The sequence below is a fragment of the Nelusetta ayraudi genome, unplaced genomic scaffold (assembly GCF_046127955.1).
Source record: "Nelusetta ayraudi isolate G7.1 ecotype Tasmania unplaced genomic scaffold, CSIRO-AGI_Nayr_v1 ptg000028l, whole genome shotgun sequence".
In the NCBI taxonomy this organism is placed as follows: Eukaryota; Metazoa; Chordata; class Actinopteri; order Tetraodontiformes; family Monacanthidae; genus Nelusetta; species Nelusetta ayraudi.
Window position 1 is genome coordinate 3,446,524 of NW_027466078.1, and position 17,934 is coordinate 3,464,457.

General features: G+C 44.0%; 3 protein-coding genes across 3 annotated transcripts; 1 reads left to right on the plus strand and 2 right to left on the minus strand.

Moving 5' to 3' along the window:
• Positions 1–490: 490 nt before the first annotated feature.
• Positions 491–4,715, plus strand: LOC142891152 (uncharacterized). The gene is made up of 8 exons (XM_076030569.1): positions 491–824; positions 1,551–1,640; positions 1,760–1,839; positions 2,868–2,983; positions 3,083–3,180; positions 3,318–3,386; positions 4,290–4,348; positions 4,425–4,715. Exons 1-8 carry the CDS (start codon positions 633–635, stop codon positions 4,543–4,545), a joined length of 825 nt encoding a protein of 274 aa, XP_075886684.1. The 5' UTR covers positions 491–632; the 3' UTR covers positions 4,546–4,715.
• On the minus strand, positions 4,650–9,193 carry asnsd1 (asparagine synthetase domain containing 1). The gene is made up of 3 exons (XM_076030568.1): positions 7,796–9,193; positions 6,869–7,050; positions 4,650–4,959 (listed from the first exon to the last, which is right to left on the minus strand). Exons 1-3 carry the CDS (start codon positions 9,191–9,193, stop codon positions 4,713–4,715), a joined length of 1,827 nt encoding a protein of 608 aa, XP_075886683.1. The 3' UTR covers positions 4,650–4,712.
• Positions 9,119–11,952, minus strand: asdurf (ASNSD1 upstream open reading frame). The gene is made up of 4 exons (XM_076030570.1): positions 11,694–11,952; positions 11,529–11,582; positions 9,395–9,470; positions 9,119–9,259 (listed from the first exon to the last, which is right to left on the minus strand). Exons 1-4 carry the CDS (start codon positions 11,751–11,753, stop codon positions 9,219–9,221), a joined length of 231 nt encoding a protein of 76 aa, XP_075886685.1. The 5' UTR covers positions 11,754–11,952; the 3' UTR covers positions 9,119–9,218.
• Positions 11,953–17,934: the final 5,982 nt, after the last annotated feature.

Below are 17,934 nucleotides of genomic sequence, written 5' to 3' on the forward strand. Positions count from 1 at the left end.
TGGTCACGTTCACACCTACAGACTATCTGGAGTTGGCAAGCAAGACTTCAGGCGGGGGTGGTCTTGTTCCTCTACCAAAGGGATTCAATCTGAGCACGTGGGTTTTTAGAGGTGCAGTATTTACATTCACTCTGTACGCCAGGGTTTTTCAACCACTGTGCCGCGGCACACCAGTGTACCAGGAGATAATGTCAGCCTTGTGTACTGTGAAAAATGATCAGATTTCACTTAATTGGTCTTAAAAAAAAAAAAAAAAGCATTCCATTTGTGAAGTGATGTGCTTTAAAAGGAATGTAAAACTATTTTTCTCCCTGAATATCAGCGCCGTAAAAAAAAAAAAAAAAGTTGGTGACCCCTGCTGTACGCCAACTAACCTTTGATTGGCTAACCTTTGTTTGACTTCTACATTACCCAATCAAACGTTAGCGCTATGGAGACTGGGCGGACCCTTTCGTCTGACGCCTCTCTGCTCGTACTCTCGCGAGATGATAGTGGACTTGGACCGTTTCCCCTTCAACCCGGTTTCCCTTGAACTCAGTATCGTGGACGCAGTAACTCAATAACTCATGAAGCAAGAGGCTTAACTGCGGCTGACGGGGGGAGGGCGAGCTTACTTCCGGACAGCCGTTTCAATGAAAGCCGTCATTCTCGCCGCTGGCTACGGAACCAGGCTCCAGCGGGATGTGGCCGCGGACACCAGCGGAAGGTTCGCTCACCTGGTGGGCACCGCCAAGCCGCTGCTGCCGGTGGGCCGCCAGGCCCTCATCTCTCATTGGGTCCACTCTCTGACGGCTTCCGGATGCGTGGACCGCGTATACGTTGTCGTGAGTAGCATCAGCTGTCATAGTGGAAAAACCTACATTGGTTTATCTATGAAGAATGTTGGTATTTGTTATGAGGTTTTATTAAGTCACTAGCTTCACTATAGTGTGTGTGTGTGTGTGTGTGTGTGTGTGTGTGTGTGTGTACATACATATATATATATATGTGTGTGTGTGTGTGTGTGTGTGTGTGTATACATATATATGTGTGTGTGTGTGTGTGTGTGTGTGTGTGTGTATATATATATATATATGTGTGTGTGTGTATATATATTTGATAAATATATATATATATATATATATATATATATAGCAAATATATACACACATATATATACACACACACACACATATATATGTATATATATATATATATATATATATATATATATATATATATATATATATATATATATATATATATATGTATATATATATATATATATATATATATATATATATATATGTATATATATATATATATACATATATATATATATATATGTATATATATATATATATATATATATATATATATATAATTTTCTATACATATATATATATATATTTATGTATAGAAAATTTAAAGCTGTCATTATGCTATTCAGACATTTAATTATTAATCCAGCAAAGCGTACTGGCATAAGGTCTGGTTTTACATCAGATCAACAGCATACTTTCATTCCGGGCTGAGAGCAAATGACTAACCAACCGTTTGTGTCTCCGCAGACTAACGCTCTTTACTGCGCTGCGTTTGAAGAGTGGGCCACTCAGTTCACAAATGTCGAGATTCTCAGCGACCAGACGACCACAAATGAGGTTAAAACAAACAAAACAAAACAAAAAATCATCATACACCGACACCGACTTTAACATTTCCAAACTATTTATCTTAGCTTGGACTACGATTTAATTTTCTCTGCGTCTCCCTCTGCCAGGGCCGACTGGGGGCCGTTGCCTGCCTGCAACTGGCAGTGAAGCACTTTGACATTCAAGATCACGTCATTGTCATCGGGGGGTAAGTTTAAAAGAACTTACGTTCTTCACAAAGAATCCTAAGTGAGGTATAACCCCCCCAAAAAAAAGCATCCACCCTCCATGTAGAGTGTTTTCACCGACGTCACATTTTTGCGAGTTCCGGCTGCGCGGCCATATTGGCGATACCCAGATGTAAACGATACAATAAATGGCACCTTGAATGTGCATTTTCGGTGGAACTTAAAATGACAAAAACCACAGGAAAGCCGAGAGGAACGCGTGGAAGCTGCAAAAATAAACACAGGGAAGGTACTAGGGTCAGTGGGAGCAACAGCGATATAATGAAATATTACGGTTAGTAGCGAGTAAAGATCCGCACGAGCTAGCTACTCACTCAGTGGTCACCAAGCCTGCTTCTGGAGATCGACTGTCCTGCGGGTTTTAGACAGCTCTCCAATTGAACACGCCTGATTTTAATTATTCGCGATCGTTATCAAGCAGCCGCAGCATTTTTAGGGGCTCGAGAAAGAGTTTTAAAAAAAAAACGGACGGAAAGCATCAGTAAGTGTTTGGTTTTTTTTTTATGCGATGAAGTGAAGGGAACATCGCCACTGACATACAATCACTTTTTCAGTTATGTTGTTACTTGTTAGCTTTCGTATTTGTGCCAATAAATCACGGATTTTGTGATAGCCTGCAAACGTCTCCGTCCTTCATGCGTTTTTTTTTTTTTGCACTATTCTCCCTAATCTGTGACGAAGTTTGGTCGTCGAAAGTATTTCAGATGCTTTTCTCACCACCGTCTCATACACCGTGCGGTTGCAGTGCAGAGTATCTCCAAGACTTCGCGACGTGAAAACACTCTACTTTGAAATCTACCGCACCTCAACTCACTGATTCCCGCTAGAAGGAAGTAAAAGAATGACAACACGCTCGCAAACTAGCATTTTTGTGGATGGTTTTCCCATCACGTTCTTCATTGTTGAATCTGTTTTGCAAACGTCATCATCATCATCATCATCATCATCATCATCACACCCTCTAACGAGACCTCTCCGCCCTCCGCAGCGACACGCTGTTCAAAGAAGACTTCAGCCTGCGCCAGGTGAGCCGGAGGTTCAGCGACCTGCAGGAGGAAGGCGACGGCAGCTGCCTGGTGCTCTCCTACCGGTGCGAAGATGAAGGTGAGCCGTTCGGGAGACGAGATTTTAAAAAACGAAACGGCGGGAACCCTCCTCTCCGCTGACCTTTTCCCGCACGTTCGGCGGCGGCGGTCCTCGCAGAAACGCAGAAGTACGGAATATTGGAAGTCGACGGCGAGCTTCGCGCCACCTGCATGAAAGAGAAACCTGCCGCGTCGGAGACCGCGTCAAGGAGAGCGGTAAGTTGGGGGGGCGGGGGGGGGTATCACAAGTCAGACAAATTGGACATTAAGTCGTGATGTAAAATCATTTCAAAGTGGTCTGGTGTCAGTATTTGGTGTGTGTATTAAGAATGCAACTGAAATGTGTTTTCCAGTGTCCCTGCTTCTACGTCTTTTCAAAGAAAAGTCTTCCCCTGTTGGATTCCTTTATGAAGGAGAAGCAGGTTAGTTTAACACGCAAATGTGCGGATTGAAGGCTCAGCGTGTGACGTTTGGAGATTTTTTTTTTAAAGAAGAAACAGCGACATCAAGTGGTTACATTATAGATTGCAGCACTCACTTAGTCCCCTTGGGGCAGGCGTGTCAAACTCAATCACAATGTGGGGCCAAAAATGTAAACTTTAGCGAAGTTGCAGGGCAACATTGATATCTATTGGAAAATGAATAAATAAATAAAATAGCAGAAATAAACCAATTAACTAATAATAATATCCTTCAATGAACGTGCAACCATTCAAGCCCATGTATTGGAGTAGCAAGAGAATAAAAAAGTGCATAAAGAAAACGTCCCTTATACTACTGTTGAAGCAAATAGTCTGTCAGAATACCAGCAGAGCATTCTGGGATTTGTAGTATTAGCAGTACTTGTGCTGTTTAATTACACTGCGAGCCAAATTTTGCCCCCGCGGGCCAGACCTTTGACACCTATGCCTTAGGGACTCCGTACCGTCACTCTTCTGATCTTGCCAGTGAACTACGGTGGCCTGCGAGCGGAAAACTGAACGTCCACCTTGTGCTTCTTCAATTGAGGACGCAAGTGTTCAGCTTCCTCAGAAATATGGCGGCGCGAGATGGCAGCTGACTGGGAGCGAGACCCTCGATCTATTGATTGATTTATTGATGTACATAGGAGAACTCTTAAGGGCGGGGAAACTAAATGACTTCTATTGTACTGCGAGCAGACACTTTTATTCATGTGTTTATGGGCAACATGTTAATCTTTTACCAATATAAAAATCATAAACAAAGCCATATTTTTTACACACTGGAACTTTCAGTGTTGACTTTGATTTTATATTATTTTTGATTTTTGTTGTAATGATATAAATGTTGTCAACCTGAACCAGGAGGCTCGTATCCAAGAGAGAGATGCTCCTGGGAACTTTGTGTCTTGGCTCATCCCCAGGTGGGTGAACGTGCAGTTTCACGGACCCACGTTCCGACATCGTCTTCCTCAACGCGTTGGTTTTTCCGTCTTTCAGGAAGCCCGTTTACGTCCAGGAGATTTCCGGGCGTTTCGACGTGGGGAACCTGCCGTCCTACGTCGAGTGTGACCTCTACTTCTCAGAGAAGCTTCGGGGTCTCGACTCTTACATGGTGTGAAGGAGACGTGTACAGAACAGCTGCCTGTTCAAAAAATCTGGGAACTTTAAATCTTTTACAGTAGATCCCAAATTGAATGTGTACATCGACACTTCAACATTAAACATGATTTCTGTAACAAACTCTTGTTTATTTTATAATATTTTCATTAAAATCCAACGGTGCCTTCACCCGGTCGAGAGTCTTGTGCATTTGTCCGAGGCCTTTTCCTTTTTCTCCTCCATCTTGGCAATTCTGGAGCCGAACTGCATGGCTCTCTTGGGCAGGACGGCCGATTGGCCGAGGCCCAGCTGACGCGCCGCCAGTCTCAGCAGCAGCTTCTCGCCGACGCCCCGAGGAAGCGCAAGGTCAGCCTTGTCCCACACGGGCAGGGAGTTCAGGTAGCTCACCACGTCCTCGTCCAGGTAGGGAAACCTAACGAGCGGAGATTCAACAGAGGAGATCCACAGTTTGAAATTCTGAATTACTCTTCTAGAAATGGTTGCAAGTGCGAGCATCTGGCGACACCGTTTCAAGACGATGCAATTTATAGAACCGTGGTCGCTTACGTTTGGTTTGAGAAACACATTAAGCAACTGTTTTTCCTTGACTATTCAGTGCAATCTTTACAAAGTGAAACATAAGCTTGAGATCCTGCAAATAATGTTAGAAACTTACGTATTTCTTATTTAAAAAAAAAAAAAAAAGTTAAATAAACCAATATTCAATCAATATATTTTTTTCAATAGATCTACAAAATTCATCAGCACATCTGGTTATTTGTTACTTTTAAAGTGTATGCCGGTTGCATTGTGAATTTAAACTTCCAGCAGCCAGAGGTCAGTGTTGTATCCATTCTTTGACTTTGCCCCCATCAATCTGTTCTTGCACCAGACCACAAGGTTTATTTATTGTGTACGGAATTAAAATACACTGGGATTTTATCTTCATTATACGGAAGCACATTGCTGCCGTCCGAGAAAAAAAAAAACAGGGCTCAGTATCACGTTGCAACGTGACAGTTTCACGTTACAACGTGATAATATTCACGTTATAACGTGAAAATTAGGATGCAGTTGAGATGGTGGAACTTGTACCCGTGGAACTTGTACCCATGGAGCCTTCCGTGCCCCTCCAGCTGATCAATGAGAAAACGACGCAACTTCAATCGGGTCGGATTCATTCTTCCTACGATACAATCCCATACTGTTGGATTTTGTATGTTCTCAATTTATTTTGTTTTGTGATTTTATTTTTGAAGTTAATCAGCCAGTGGGAGTCACATGATCCACTAACGCCAAGAAGGTGTGAAAGAAGAGCTCTGTCCACGGAGGTTTTCATGTGATATATCTAATAAAGAGAGGTTATTAAAGAAAGAAACGGTATCAAGTATTTCCCGCCAACTATGGACGAGCTGCGAGTTCCAACACGTATATCTCAAAATCCTCCTCAAAGTACGCAAACTTATGTTAATTTCATCGATGGTGCTTAATAAATTGAAGATCTCAACCATGCCTCAAACCAAGTTTAAAATACAGTTTAATCGACTCATGCAGACGAGACATGGTGCCTCCGTTTGCCTCACTCCATTTATAGTTTACATTCATTATGAAATTATGTGAACACTATCACGTAAAAACGCGAAAACTATCACGTTTTAACGTGAAAGTTTCACGTTAAAATGTGAAAAATCTTTACGTTAAAACGTGATAGTTTCACATTTTAACGTGATACTTTTACGTTAAAACGTAAAAAATGATCACGTAAAAACGTGAAAGTATCACGGTATAACGTAATACTGAGACCCTTTTTTCTAGGGTGGTAGCAATGCGCTTCCGTATCGTTATTGTAATCTGCATCTTTTTAAAGAATTAACAGTATATAGATTTCTTGCTTTTCGTCCACCACACAGAGTCTGATTTCCCCCCTGGGATCCTTGTTTCTGCTCAATGTTGAAGCAACACCTAGAAACAAGCTGCCAAATCAATAAAGAAAAAAAATAAGAAAATAAAAAAAAGAACAAAAAGAACAAGAAGTCCTGACAACACACACAAACGGTCCCGTAACACTGACCGCAAATTTTCTGTTAGCCAATGGAGAACACAAGAGAGTCTCGCTGACCAATGAACTTGGTGAAGCAACACACTTCTCAATGTCAGTTCTGTTTATGTTGGGCAACACAGGGCAGCACAAGCAGTGCCAGTAGATTTCGTAAAGCGGACTGCGCTGACGTTGCGCTAACATTGCGCTGACCTGCTGACTGCGTTGGTCGAAGGTTCAAATAACGGGTACGCACGTCTCCTTCCCCGGCCCGACACTCAGCGCTAAACCCGCCGGTTCTCACCGAGCCTCTTTGCCGTGGTCCCCGATCACCCGGTCGTCCCGGCCGAGGTTCCTGGAGGAGATCCTGCCCAGCTCCATGGCCACTTCCTGGATCAGACCCTCGTGTCCGGACGTCTTGAACCGCACTCGGTGTCTGGAGTAGCCGGCTAGCTGTTCGTCCGCTCCGATACCCGTCAACACGACCTGCAGGCAGACCGGGCAGAACAATATCGCTAGCTGTCCAGGACTGAGACACGCCTGTTCAACTATCCCTCAACCCCACTTCTGTTTTATCATCTTTCGAACGCGCCAGTGATAAATTAGCCGGCAGGCTGAAGATGTTAACAGAGCCACTTGCTTATTCGCCATGACACTGCATCAAAACCTTGACAGTTATCATGAAATAACGTGAGAGTTTCATGTAAAAAATAAATAAAATAAAAAAATATATATTTTGAAAATGACTACATAAAAACGTGAAACTTTTACGAAACAGCGTGATAGTTTCACGTGACACTGAGCTGTTTTTTTTTTCCTTTCTCGTGTGGCAGCGATGAGCTCTCGTACATATCTGATCTATTTTCCACACCAGACTCCATTGGAGCAGCTTCTCGTGTTCATTGACCTCATGAATTCTCCAGTCTATCGCCTCCGTTCACAGCCCACTCCTAAATCAAAACGCTTTGTTGACTTTCTGTTCAGAACACATTTTCCAAAAAAGTAGAATAAGCAGAAGGAGGGACAGCAGGCAAGAGACACAGATAGAAATCAACAGTGCATCATTATTATTATTATTATTATTATTATTATAAAAATGCCTCTTTTTTTTTTTTTTTTTTTTTTTTCAAGTCTTGCCAAGTTTTTTTTCACTTCCAGCTGTACAAATAAAAGGTTGAGCAGAGCTGCAGCCACGCAACCATGTTTCAGGTTGCTGTGCCCCGGGCTTCACCTTTGCCGACGAGGTGAAGGGTCTCCGCTCGCCGTCCCCCCCGACGACGACGCCACCCTCCCCTCTGGCGGCGAACCACACGGCACACCCGATGCTGTCGTCCAGCACCGTCTCCAGCGGGTGCACCAGCTGGCTGATGCGTTCCCCGCGCGTCCTCTGCAGCTCCTCCTGCGCCACGTCGATCTCCACCAAATTCCACTCCCGCTCGCCGTTCAACCGCCGCAGCTCCTGCAGGCCGGCTCGCCCGGTGATCCTGTCGGGGACGTCGAACGGGCCGGGCGGGACCGTCTCGCCCTCCGGCGGCTCCTTCTGCTCCTTCTCGGCTTTTCCCGCTTTCCTCGCAGGCCCCTTCCGCGTCTTTGGCTTTTGCAGTTCAAAGGCCACGTTGAGGAGGTCGATCGGCTGCCGGGTCGGCGCGTGAAGGTCGGCCAGCGCCGCCAGGATCATGGAGTCGACACCGCCGGAAAACAGCACGGCAACGCTGGCCCGACTGCGTGCGGCGGGCGAAGCGTCAGAAGCGAAAGGCCGAGACTGAACTCGCCGCCGCACCGCCTCGCTGAGGACGCCGATGAGACGCTTCACCTCATCCGGTTTGCTCGCGGCCGCGAGCAGCTGCTGCGGCTCCAGGTCTTCCGCGTTGGGATGGGCTTCCGTCTCCTTGGACGGCCCTGGGAGCGAGGTGTTGAGGGGACAGACGGGCGCGGGAAGCACGAGGCCAGACGGACTCAGAAGAGCCTCGCAGCCGCTGGGAACGGACTCCAGAACAGTTCCAGCGCAGCTCGACTGGAGAGGATTTCCCTGACCGAGCCAGGGATAAACCTCCAGGGTCACGCGTCCGGCTTCTGCGGCGGCGTCCAGGTCGATCCTGTAGACGCCCGCCGCCGGGACTTCCCGCCAGGCCGGCGTCTGATCCGAAGCCACGCCGCGGGCCGCCACGGACGTCAGGGTCAAGGTCTCCCCGTCGCCTTTCCACAGCAAGCTCCGCCTTCCGAAGAAGTCCCGGCCGAACCAGAGGTAACCACCGGCCTTTTGGTAGTAGATGAAAGCCCACGGCCCCCGGATGGCGGACAGCACAGCCAGGACCTCAGACGGGCCGCCGCAGGACGACAGTCGGCGGGAAAGAACAGCCGTGTCGTTTTCCTCCGGGCCCACCGGGAGGCCGCCGAAAATCTCCCCGTTCCACTCCAGGACATTCCCAGCGGCGTCTTCCAGCGGCTGAGGGGTGAGGAGACCCCTCATGTGGAGAACGTGGGCAGAGAACAGACAGCGGTACCGGGCTGCGCGGACCTCGAGGTCTCGGCTGAAGTTCGGCCCTCGTCTCCTTAAATGTTCATGAACTGATTTGTCCAACTCAAGCCGAGACGGGGACAGGCTCAGCAGGCAGAATATACCACACATCTTCTCTTTCTTTCCGAGTCACACTTTAGATATCCTGAAGCTCCTTTTTCATGTTGTCCAGATCCTCTGAAGACAGAAAACATCGTCGGTTATGAAGCCCAATTTGAACCGGGCAAAAATGAAGGATCTCCCAAAAATACACGGGACTATGCAAGGACAAAATAAATAAATAAATAAATAAATAAAATAGAGTGAGATTACGTTTGCAAGAGGCGAGTGTCTGAGCCCTGTCTGCCAGGAAGAAAACATTACTGTTTCTCTGCTGAACGTAGACTTTCTGAAAGAGAAATGAAAAAGTAAACCTCAATGAGTACGTGGGAAAAAAAAAAAGTTCTCAATTTCTTGTAAAGGCGGAACATTGTATCCATTTACAGGATTATTATGAAGAAAAATATCCACGTTTTCAGAAAACAGCATGGTTAGCCCACTGTTAAACTGTTAAAACTGTCCTCTTCAACATCTACATGTCACCTCTTGGTGACAACATCAGAAAGCAGAGCATCAGTTTCCATTCTTACGCAGATGACACACAGTTGTACTTTTCTTTTAAGGCAAACGAGGCTCATCAGCTGGCCAAGTTGGAATCTTGTGTTCGTGATGTCAGAACTTGGATGACACAGAATTTCCTGTTGCTTAATACCGACAAAACTGAGGTCATTGTATTTGGATCGCGAGAGAGTAGGGACAGAGTCTTTGATGGACAAAGTGGTCTATTTGGTACTATACCCAGTTCTACCGTGCGGAACCTAGGAGTCACTTTTGATCAGGACCTGACCTTTAATTCTCATATACAGAATGTAGGGAGGTCAGCTTTCTTCCACTTAAGAAACATTGCCAAAATTCAAAGTTTTTTGTCCTTCAAAGACTCGGAAAAAATAATCCATGCTTTTGTTACGTCTAGGCTCGATTACTGTAACTCGGTACTAGCAGGATGCCCAAATTCATCAAACCAAAACTCTGCTGCACGATTGTTAACCGGAACTAAAAGGAGGCAGCATATTACTCCAATCTTAGCTTCCTTGCATTGGCTGCCAGTCAAATTTAGAATTGAATTTAAGATTCTAGTTTTAATTTACAAAGCTCTTCATTCTCGGGCTCCTTCTTATATTCGGGAACTAATTGGACTTTATCATCCTCCAAGAGCCCTTCGCTCTGAGGATTCAGGTCTTTTAGTTATCCCAAAAATTTCTAGAGTTAGATCAGGAGGTAGGTGTTTCAGTTTCCTGGCACCTCTATTTTGGAATCATCTTCCAGCCTCGGTGAGGGGGGCAGACACAGTTAGTTTATTTAGAAGTAGACTTAAGACCTTCCTTTTTCTTAAATCTTATAGTTAGACTCCATCCACTGTCAGTTAAGCTGCTGTAGGCTTACGCCGTGGAGGGAGATCTTTCACTCCCGTTACAGGGATCGTTGCTCCGTGCAGGCGGAGCTTCTATCACGCTCCTCACCCAATCAATCTTGGACTCTATCTACTCTGTCCAAACTAGCTGTCATTATGCTTTGTATAGTATGCTTGATATGCATGATACTGCCGCAGTCTCTGTGTCCCCGGCAGGTGATGACCACTGCGCCAGGAGCTGGATTGTGCTGTCCTGGGGGTCTTGGTGTCATAGCTTCGCCCCACCACCACGCCTAGGACCTGGACTTGTCCTATCGGCAGACTGTCCATCGAGCTAGGCTCTTGCCTTCCAAAGCATGGACAATTACAGCCCGCGCGGACAGCAGCCTTCAATTATTTCCTATTCTTTGTGTTTATATCCATTTTGTGAATGGCTGGTTGGTGTATCTGTTTTTCACTCTGTCCTGTCTGCCACCCTGGCTCACTCTGCTCCTTTCTCTCTTTCTCCTCTATTTTTGTATTTCACCCCAACTACTCATAGGCAGATGATGGCCCTCTGGAGTCTGGTTCTGGCCTAGGTTTCTTCCCACAGGGGAGTTTTTCCCAGCCACTGTCGCATCTTGCTTGCTCCGGGGGCCCGGTTGGTTCTCTCTGATTGTATAAAGCGCTTTGAGACGCCTTTGGTTGTGATTTAGCGCTGTACAAATAAAAGTTTATTATTATTAATGTTATTATTATTATTATTATTATTATTATTATTATTATTATTATTAAAACTCACATCTCACAGACCTATTAGCAGCCTTTGTGACGCCGTAAAAGCATGCATTCAAAAAGAAAGGAAAAGAAATAGCTAGGGAAATAGGTATGGTGTCGTCATATCGCGTGAGTTTACATACAAGATAGACACAAAGGACAGTGAGATAAAAATGGAAAATACATTTTTGCAGTGAGCCCAGGACTTTAAACTTTCAGGACTCAGTTTCGTCTACCGACCCTGTTTTTCTTTAGCTTCGACAGTTCGTCCACAGCGACCTTCTGCTCTTTAATCTGAAAGTTAACAAAAGCACAACATCTCACTGACAAAGTTAAAAGGAGTAAATATCATTGCAACATCTGAGACGCCTCAACAAACTACACGCGCCTCGCAACAAACCCTACCTTTTGATCCATTTCCTCCCTAAGACGGCACTCCTCCACCAAATGCTCACTCGATGACATTTTGATAGGACAGAATAACGGCAGACATGAATTATGAGCTGTTTAATTTCGAGAACTTGATCGCATTCGCCCGTTTGGTAAACACGCGACACGGCGTTGTAGCACTTCCGGGTACTACAGAGTCCAGGGGAAGAGAGGTGTTGGGCTTCACTGCCCCCTATTGACGGGCGGACGACAAATGTAGGTTCTATTTCTCGGGACAGCAAGTTGAGGCGCCAACATATGAAGAAAACGCAGATGCACATTTCTTGGTCTAAATAACACTATAAGCTCGTTAGTTTGTGTGAGCTGACATTACTAAGAGTTGCAATATGATAAATATATCATAATATGTGTGTTCATAATGTTAATATTCACTATGCTAACAATAATGAGAAATAAAATATTAGAGCATTCAGACATACACAAAATTCCGGTAAATTTTGTTGTATTTGACTCTTTCCATGACAAGTTTTGGAACAGAAAAGTTTTATATTTCTTACACAAATTATCTGCAGGTGTGACTCACATGTGAGATCCATTAGTCGGTTCCACTTCAGCACTAAAGTATTGAAGCGTATACCCAGGGCACGTACTTCTCCTGTTTTGAATTTTTAATGGCTATTATCTTAAACTGGCTATACTCATTCCCAATACAAATTTAATTCTATGGAATAAGTAATCAAGACGAAACTCAGCCGCTTAGCAGGTACAACTGAAAAATAATCCTAACGGGATGCCACAAATGTTGATCTTTGGAGGGTCAAGCACCCGACAAAGTTGTCGTGTGACCGACAAGCACACCCAGCTGCGGTCCTCATGTTGGCTGGCAGCCTGAGCTGCAACATTATATTGATTTGAACTGTTGGTGTTTACCGTCTCCTTCCCTGAAAATCTTGATAAAAGGCAGCCAGGTGGTGACCTTTGATGTTTATGGTTCTATGGTGCCGGGGTCATGCACACATGGACACCAAGAGACGGGCATCACGTTTTGTGCTCTAAAAACTCCACTTTACCAAAGTTCAAGTATATCCATTGTCCTTTTCGAGGGAAATTGGTTTAAAACCAGGGAGATGCAAATACAAAGACATGGCAACATGCTGCGCAATGCACATGTGGACAAAAACAGATGACGACACAAAAGAAGAAACTTAAAAATAGGCATTAAATAAAGATTTAGAAGGAGAAAAAAAAAATCTGCATTAACAGCATTGAGGTACAGAGTGCAAGTACCAAGGCAGGTGCCCGAGTTCAGCAGCCAGCACAATCTGTGCAAATATACATATGAGAACAAGGCAATTTACAGGCCGTATTAAAGTTTCTGTTTAACTGAATGGCAGTGAGCACAAAGGAAACCTTAAATGTCTTTGTCCTAAGAGCGGCCACCTATCAAAACGTGCTTGATGGCAACAGTACAAATTCAGATGATCTGCACTCTACAAAATGGATGAAGCCTTCTTTTGTTTTTTTGTTTTTGATATATATATATATATATATATGTATATATATACATATATATATATATATATATATATATATATATATATATATATATAACAAGGCTGCCAAGCCTGTGTTCTGCTTTCTATGCCAATCAATACTGTAGAATACAAGAACAGACTCAATAGAACTTCTATAAAACAGGATCATCGTCCTTGGGCAAACATTAAAAAAGGCATTTTCCTCAGAAAATAAAACTGTCGCTGGACTTTAAGCACAGATTATCATCTATTACTACCCCAGGTATTTGTAGCTGGCCACTAGCTCAACACCTGCAACTTTAATGCTAATCAATGTTACAGAACAAGGACTGGACTGATGTCCGTCTTAGTTTGCGACACATTTAAGTTGGAGGAAGGATTCATCTTGTCATGTTGCAAAATTATTGAAAGAGTGACTCTTAATGTTTGACACAGGACCTCATTTCTAAGTTGGTCAGTGTGCTATTCATCAGGGGAAACCGCTTCAACAAATGTCATCCATCTTGCTAGCGCAAGCCAATGGTTTCTGCTAGCCTGCCAGTGAAAACAATTTTACCCACTCCACTAGTACACCACAGACAAATACATTCTAACACCAGATGATCAATGTCACTGTCTGTGATGACAGAATAATAAACATCTAATTCATTGCATTGCATTTTGATGGACTGTTTTCTCAGCAGTGCTCGAGTTTCATGTTTGTGCACCGTGCTCTGCTTCTGAAAGCAGCAGGTAAATAGAAGAGCCGGAAGTACCCAACTACAGGAAGTACAACTGCGTTGCTGCTGTAACACTATTCCCTCATAATGCATTGCAAAGTTACAAATACCAAAATACACGCCAGTTAACACACTGATTTAAAAAAAAAAAAAGAAAAGAAAAGTTTTCCATTTTATTCAATGTAGAGTGGCGAAAAATCTCCCATAATTATGTTGGAAGTTTCAGGAGAGGCGGATTGAAGAGGCTGAATCACTCTGAAAATAGCGTTGCGACTGCAACTTTGGTCTTTGCCTTGGAATGGACGTAAACAATAGCAACGTACACATCTCAGGGGATTCCCTCCCTCTCGTTGACACTGACAGGAGCTTCATGACCCGTCGAGTCAACTGCTCACACAGGGTGTAGTTGTTGCGCCATCTACAATTAATGTACAGGCACACACCCTCTGCGTATTTTTTTTGTGTGTTGCCTCACTGTCACGATTCCGGCGAACCGGAGCTTCAAAACCATCCGTGTCCGACGAGGCGTCCGAATGCGAGCCGGGAGACCACGTTTCAGTGAACGCCGAAAGACAAACATCCCTGCATTCCCACAGTGATTGGAGCCGAGTCACAGGAATGATAGAGGACAGAGGAATATGGTTGTCTTGTACCGGCCTTTCTTTCACCTTTCTTTCATTCATCTTCTATACCCGCTTATTCCTATTCAGGGTCACGGGGGTCTGCTGGAGCCTCTCCCAGCTGTCTTAGGCCTTTCCTTCCTCTCTTACTTATGAAGGGTGTTCCTTGCGATCACTGTGTCTCTGCGTACTTTGAGATCTGTGATGGAGAATATGCAGGGTCTGGCCTGTCCATTGACTGAAATGTTTGTGAGTGCAGGTGACTCCACTCAAAGCTCGTCGATGAGATCATTAAGCGCTGTTGATAAAATCGCCATCTGTGCCATCTGCACAAACTTCAACAGATTTTTTTTTTTTTTTTTTTTCAAATAAGCCCTTTGTGATGTCAGATGATGATGATGATCCGTGCTTGGTGGCTTCACTGGATTTTTTTTTTTTTTTAGGGGGGGAAGATAAAGATCTGATATTTATTATCACGGGTGTTTGCTGGGAGTGTTCTTTGGTCACTTGGAGGGCTGGCCTTAGTGGTTGTATCATGGGGGAACTCTTGAGCCCTAACGGTTTTCTTATGAATAAAACCACAAGAAGGCGCCGCTACCTCTATTGTACCTCGGCCAAAAGCTCTGTACAATGAAGAACAGAATCCCATCATGAAAACAAGAGATGAATAATCTGATCCAGGCCCCCGAGCACCTTCCAGCAGGTGAGGTTTCCCATCCACCACTCACCTGCAATCCCGTCTTTCACTGCGGTCTGTGTGTTGTCGTGGCCAACGCAGTTGTGTCACCCCCCTATTTTTGTCCTGGCGGGGACAAATTTAGCCCAGGTAAACACCGGTTGTTGTTGCCTGGCCGCGGTATGCAGAAGGGATCCCTTCAGAGGCAGACATACCTGCCGCTTGCATGGTTGCAGCGTGACACAGCAGCTGTCTGACCACTGATGACAGGGAGGAGAACCAGGCTGACACACAGGCCCACTAATAGTGCGGCCACTAATCTGTTTGTACCGGCCCAGTGTGTGCACACCTCCAGAAGGCCAATAGTGCTCTGTGAATCGTTGAATGGACAACAAAAGGCTAAAATGCAGCTATTGTCATCACCAAACTCAAAATATGTGCTTACGGTTGGTGTTGGTGCCACTTGTGCAGCCTCATGCAATGAGACGGCAAACTGTTGGCTTCTTATTTACATGTGTGTGTGTGTTCGGAACTTTATTTCTTCGAGGTCTGGCTGTGATGAAGATGTCATTAAGTTTTCATGTGACATCACCAAACAATTCCTCCCTGTGCTACGATGTGATGACAGATTACAGCCTTGAGCTTGCTGCCAGAATGTGCCTCAGCTAAGAGTGACGTGTTTTTTCCAACTCAGCTTTATCTGCTCCACATAAAACTGCATCCCTAAAGTTTATCAATGGACATTTTTATAGCAGAACTCACTCAAAGGCTTAATGAAATGTGATAACAGGCACGACACAGGAAAGCCAAGCTAAGAATCAGCTTATCGGTTACCCATAACATTTTAGAAGATATGATTAAATTGCCTCCTGACTTTGGCATTTTCATTGACTAAGCTTTGCACACAGCACGAGACAAAAAGACAGAGTCACAAAAAGCTAGCTAACACTGTCTTCAGCTATCCAATGTCTTCGTTTAGGTAAGGTAAACATCCAGTGAAGCTGGCTCCCAGCACTGTATAGAGCTCAGAGCACTGTGTACCAAAACTGCACACCAAAAATATAAGACACAGAAACAGTTCCTTACCCACGTCAGCCCCGACGAGCTCCCAAATGTCACAGAGTCTCAGGAAACAGCTGGACCACACCAACCATGCTATAAAATAAAAATTGCATTGTTGCCATTTCGACATTACTATACCTGCACCATTTTTTCACCGGCATTTGACTTACTTCTAGTTTTTTTTTAATTCTTTATTTCCCAGTCTTTCTTGATCCATGTCCTCTTAATGGGACAAATATCGCTCTTGAAAAAAACAACACGTTCTTCCTTCTTAGCTCTGCCGAACCCTACTAAAATCTAACACTGTTGTCATAATCATATATATGAAGAGGTAGACGGAAAATAAGATACAATTAGTTTTTAATACTATTGTTTAGATATTGTCGTTATTAAGACATGGGAATGAGAATAGTGGAATTATGAAATTTCCCTCAAAGTTGGGTACATTTTTTTTTTTCACACCCAAACCTTTTTTTTTCCGTAACCTGTATTGCATCAGCAACGGATATTACATCAATGTTCAGAGGATTTACACAGCTGCAAGGACATTCTCCTCCAATGAATCAAGACCATGGTGATTGGCCACAAGTGTTTTGGCTTAGAGGACAAAAGAAGCCTGATAAAGCACTTTTTTGGCTACCCAACCTCAATTTGTAAAATAGTGTGGAGCTGTATTTTATCGTAACTGGAGATTGTCCAGTGCCCTTTAACAAATAAAAACATCTTTTAATAGAGCAATAAGCCATGTCAAACGTGTTTTTCAGTTTTTTTTAATACAACAGTGATTTCAGTGGAATGTCCGGCTGTGTTTAGCTGATAACAGCTCAAAACAGGTTACAGTTAAAACAATCAGCCATGTGCTCAGTGCCAGTGTTTACAACTTTTTATGGACGTGGCCATCTCCGGTAATTATAGCTGTGATACTCCTCTGTTGACACAGGAGGACAAATGCAAGTCATCCAAATGTGTGATTTGTACACAACTTTTTTTCTCTTCCTCCTTGTTGATTGCCATGCCCAGTTGTGACAGCAATCCTGGTAAACACCTTGAGCACATTGTGGCATTGAGAGCAGCGTGTCCCTGTTGCCAAAACACTTTCAAACACGTCGCTCTTATTTGTATCTGAGCCACCAGGAGAAATGCTGAGCTCTGTTAATGTTTAACTGTACAAACCGTTGCTGCTTCCTGCTGTTTGCTCTTTTTTATTTTTTTATTATTTTTTAAACGTTTGAGCGCACCTCCGATTAAATAAACAATAAAAGCGTCTCTGGAGCTAGCTGACAGCTGCCAAAGCTAGTATATATTTCGAGTTGTTACATCAAGGTGCTCCTATTTATTCCAGCACACAGAAAGAAATGATACGATAATGACAATAATCCTAATTTTGGTTTTCCATTGCAAGCTTCTTCATAACACCCTCATCGTCTTATAGCAAAACCAGCTGGCAAAGCTCAGAGTAGGTGTTAGAATTAATTCTGCTACAATCAAACATTAATTATTGATACCTTATAGCTAACGTTGATACAACATTGTGAAAAAATACATCTGTGGTAATACTTAGTATGATAGCATCAATACTGGCGAGCAAGAAAGGCCGCATTTTATACCATCAGGTTATTCTGTCAATACATACAGTACGAATAT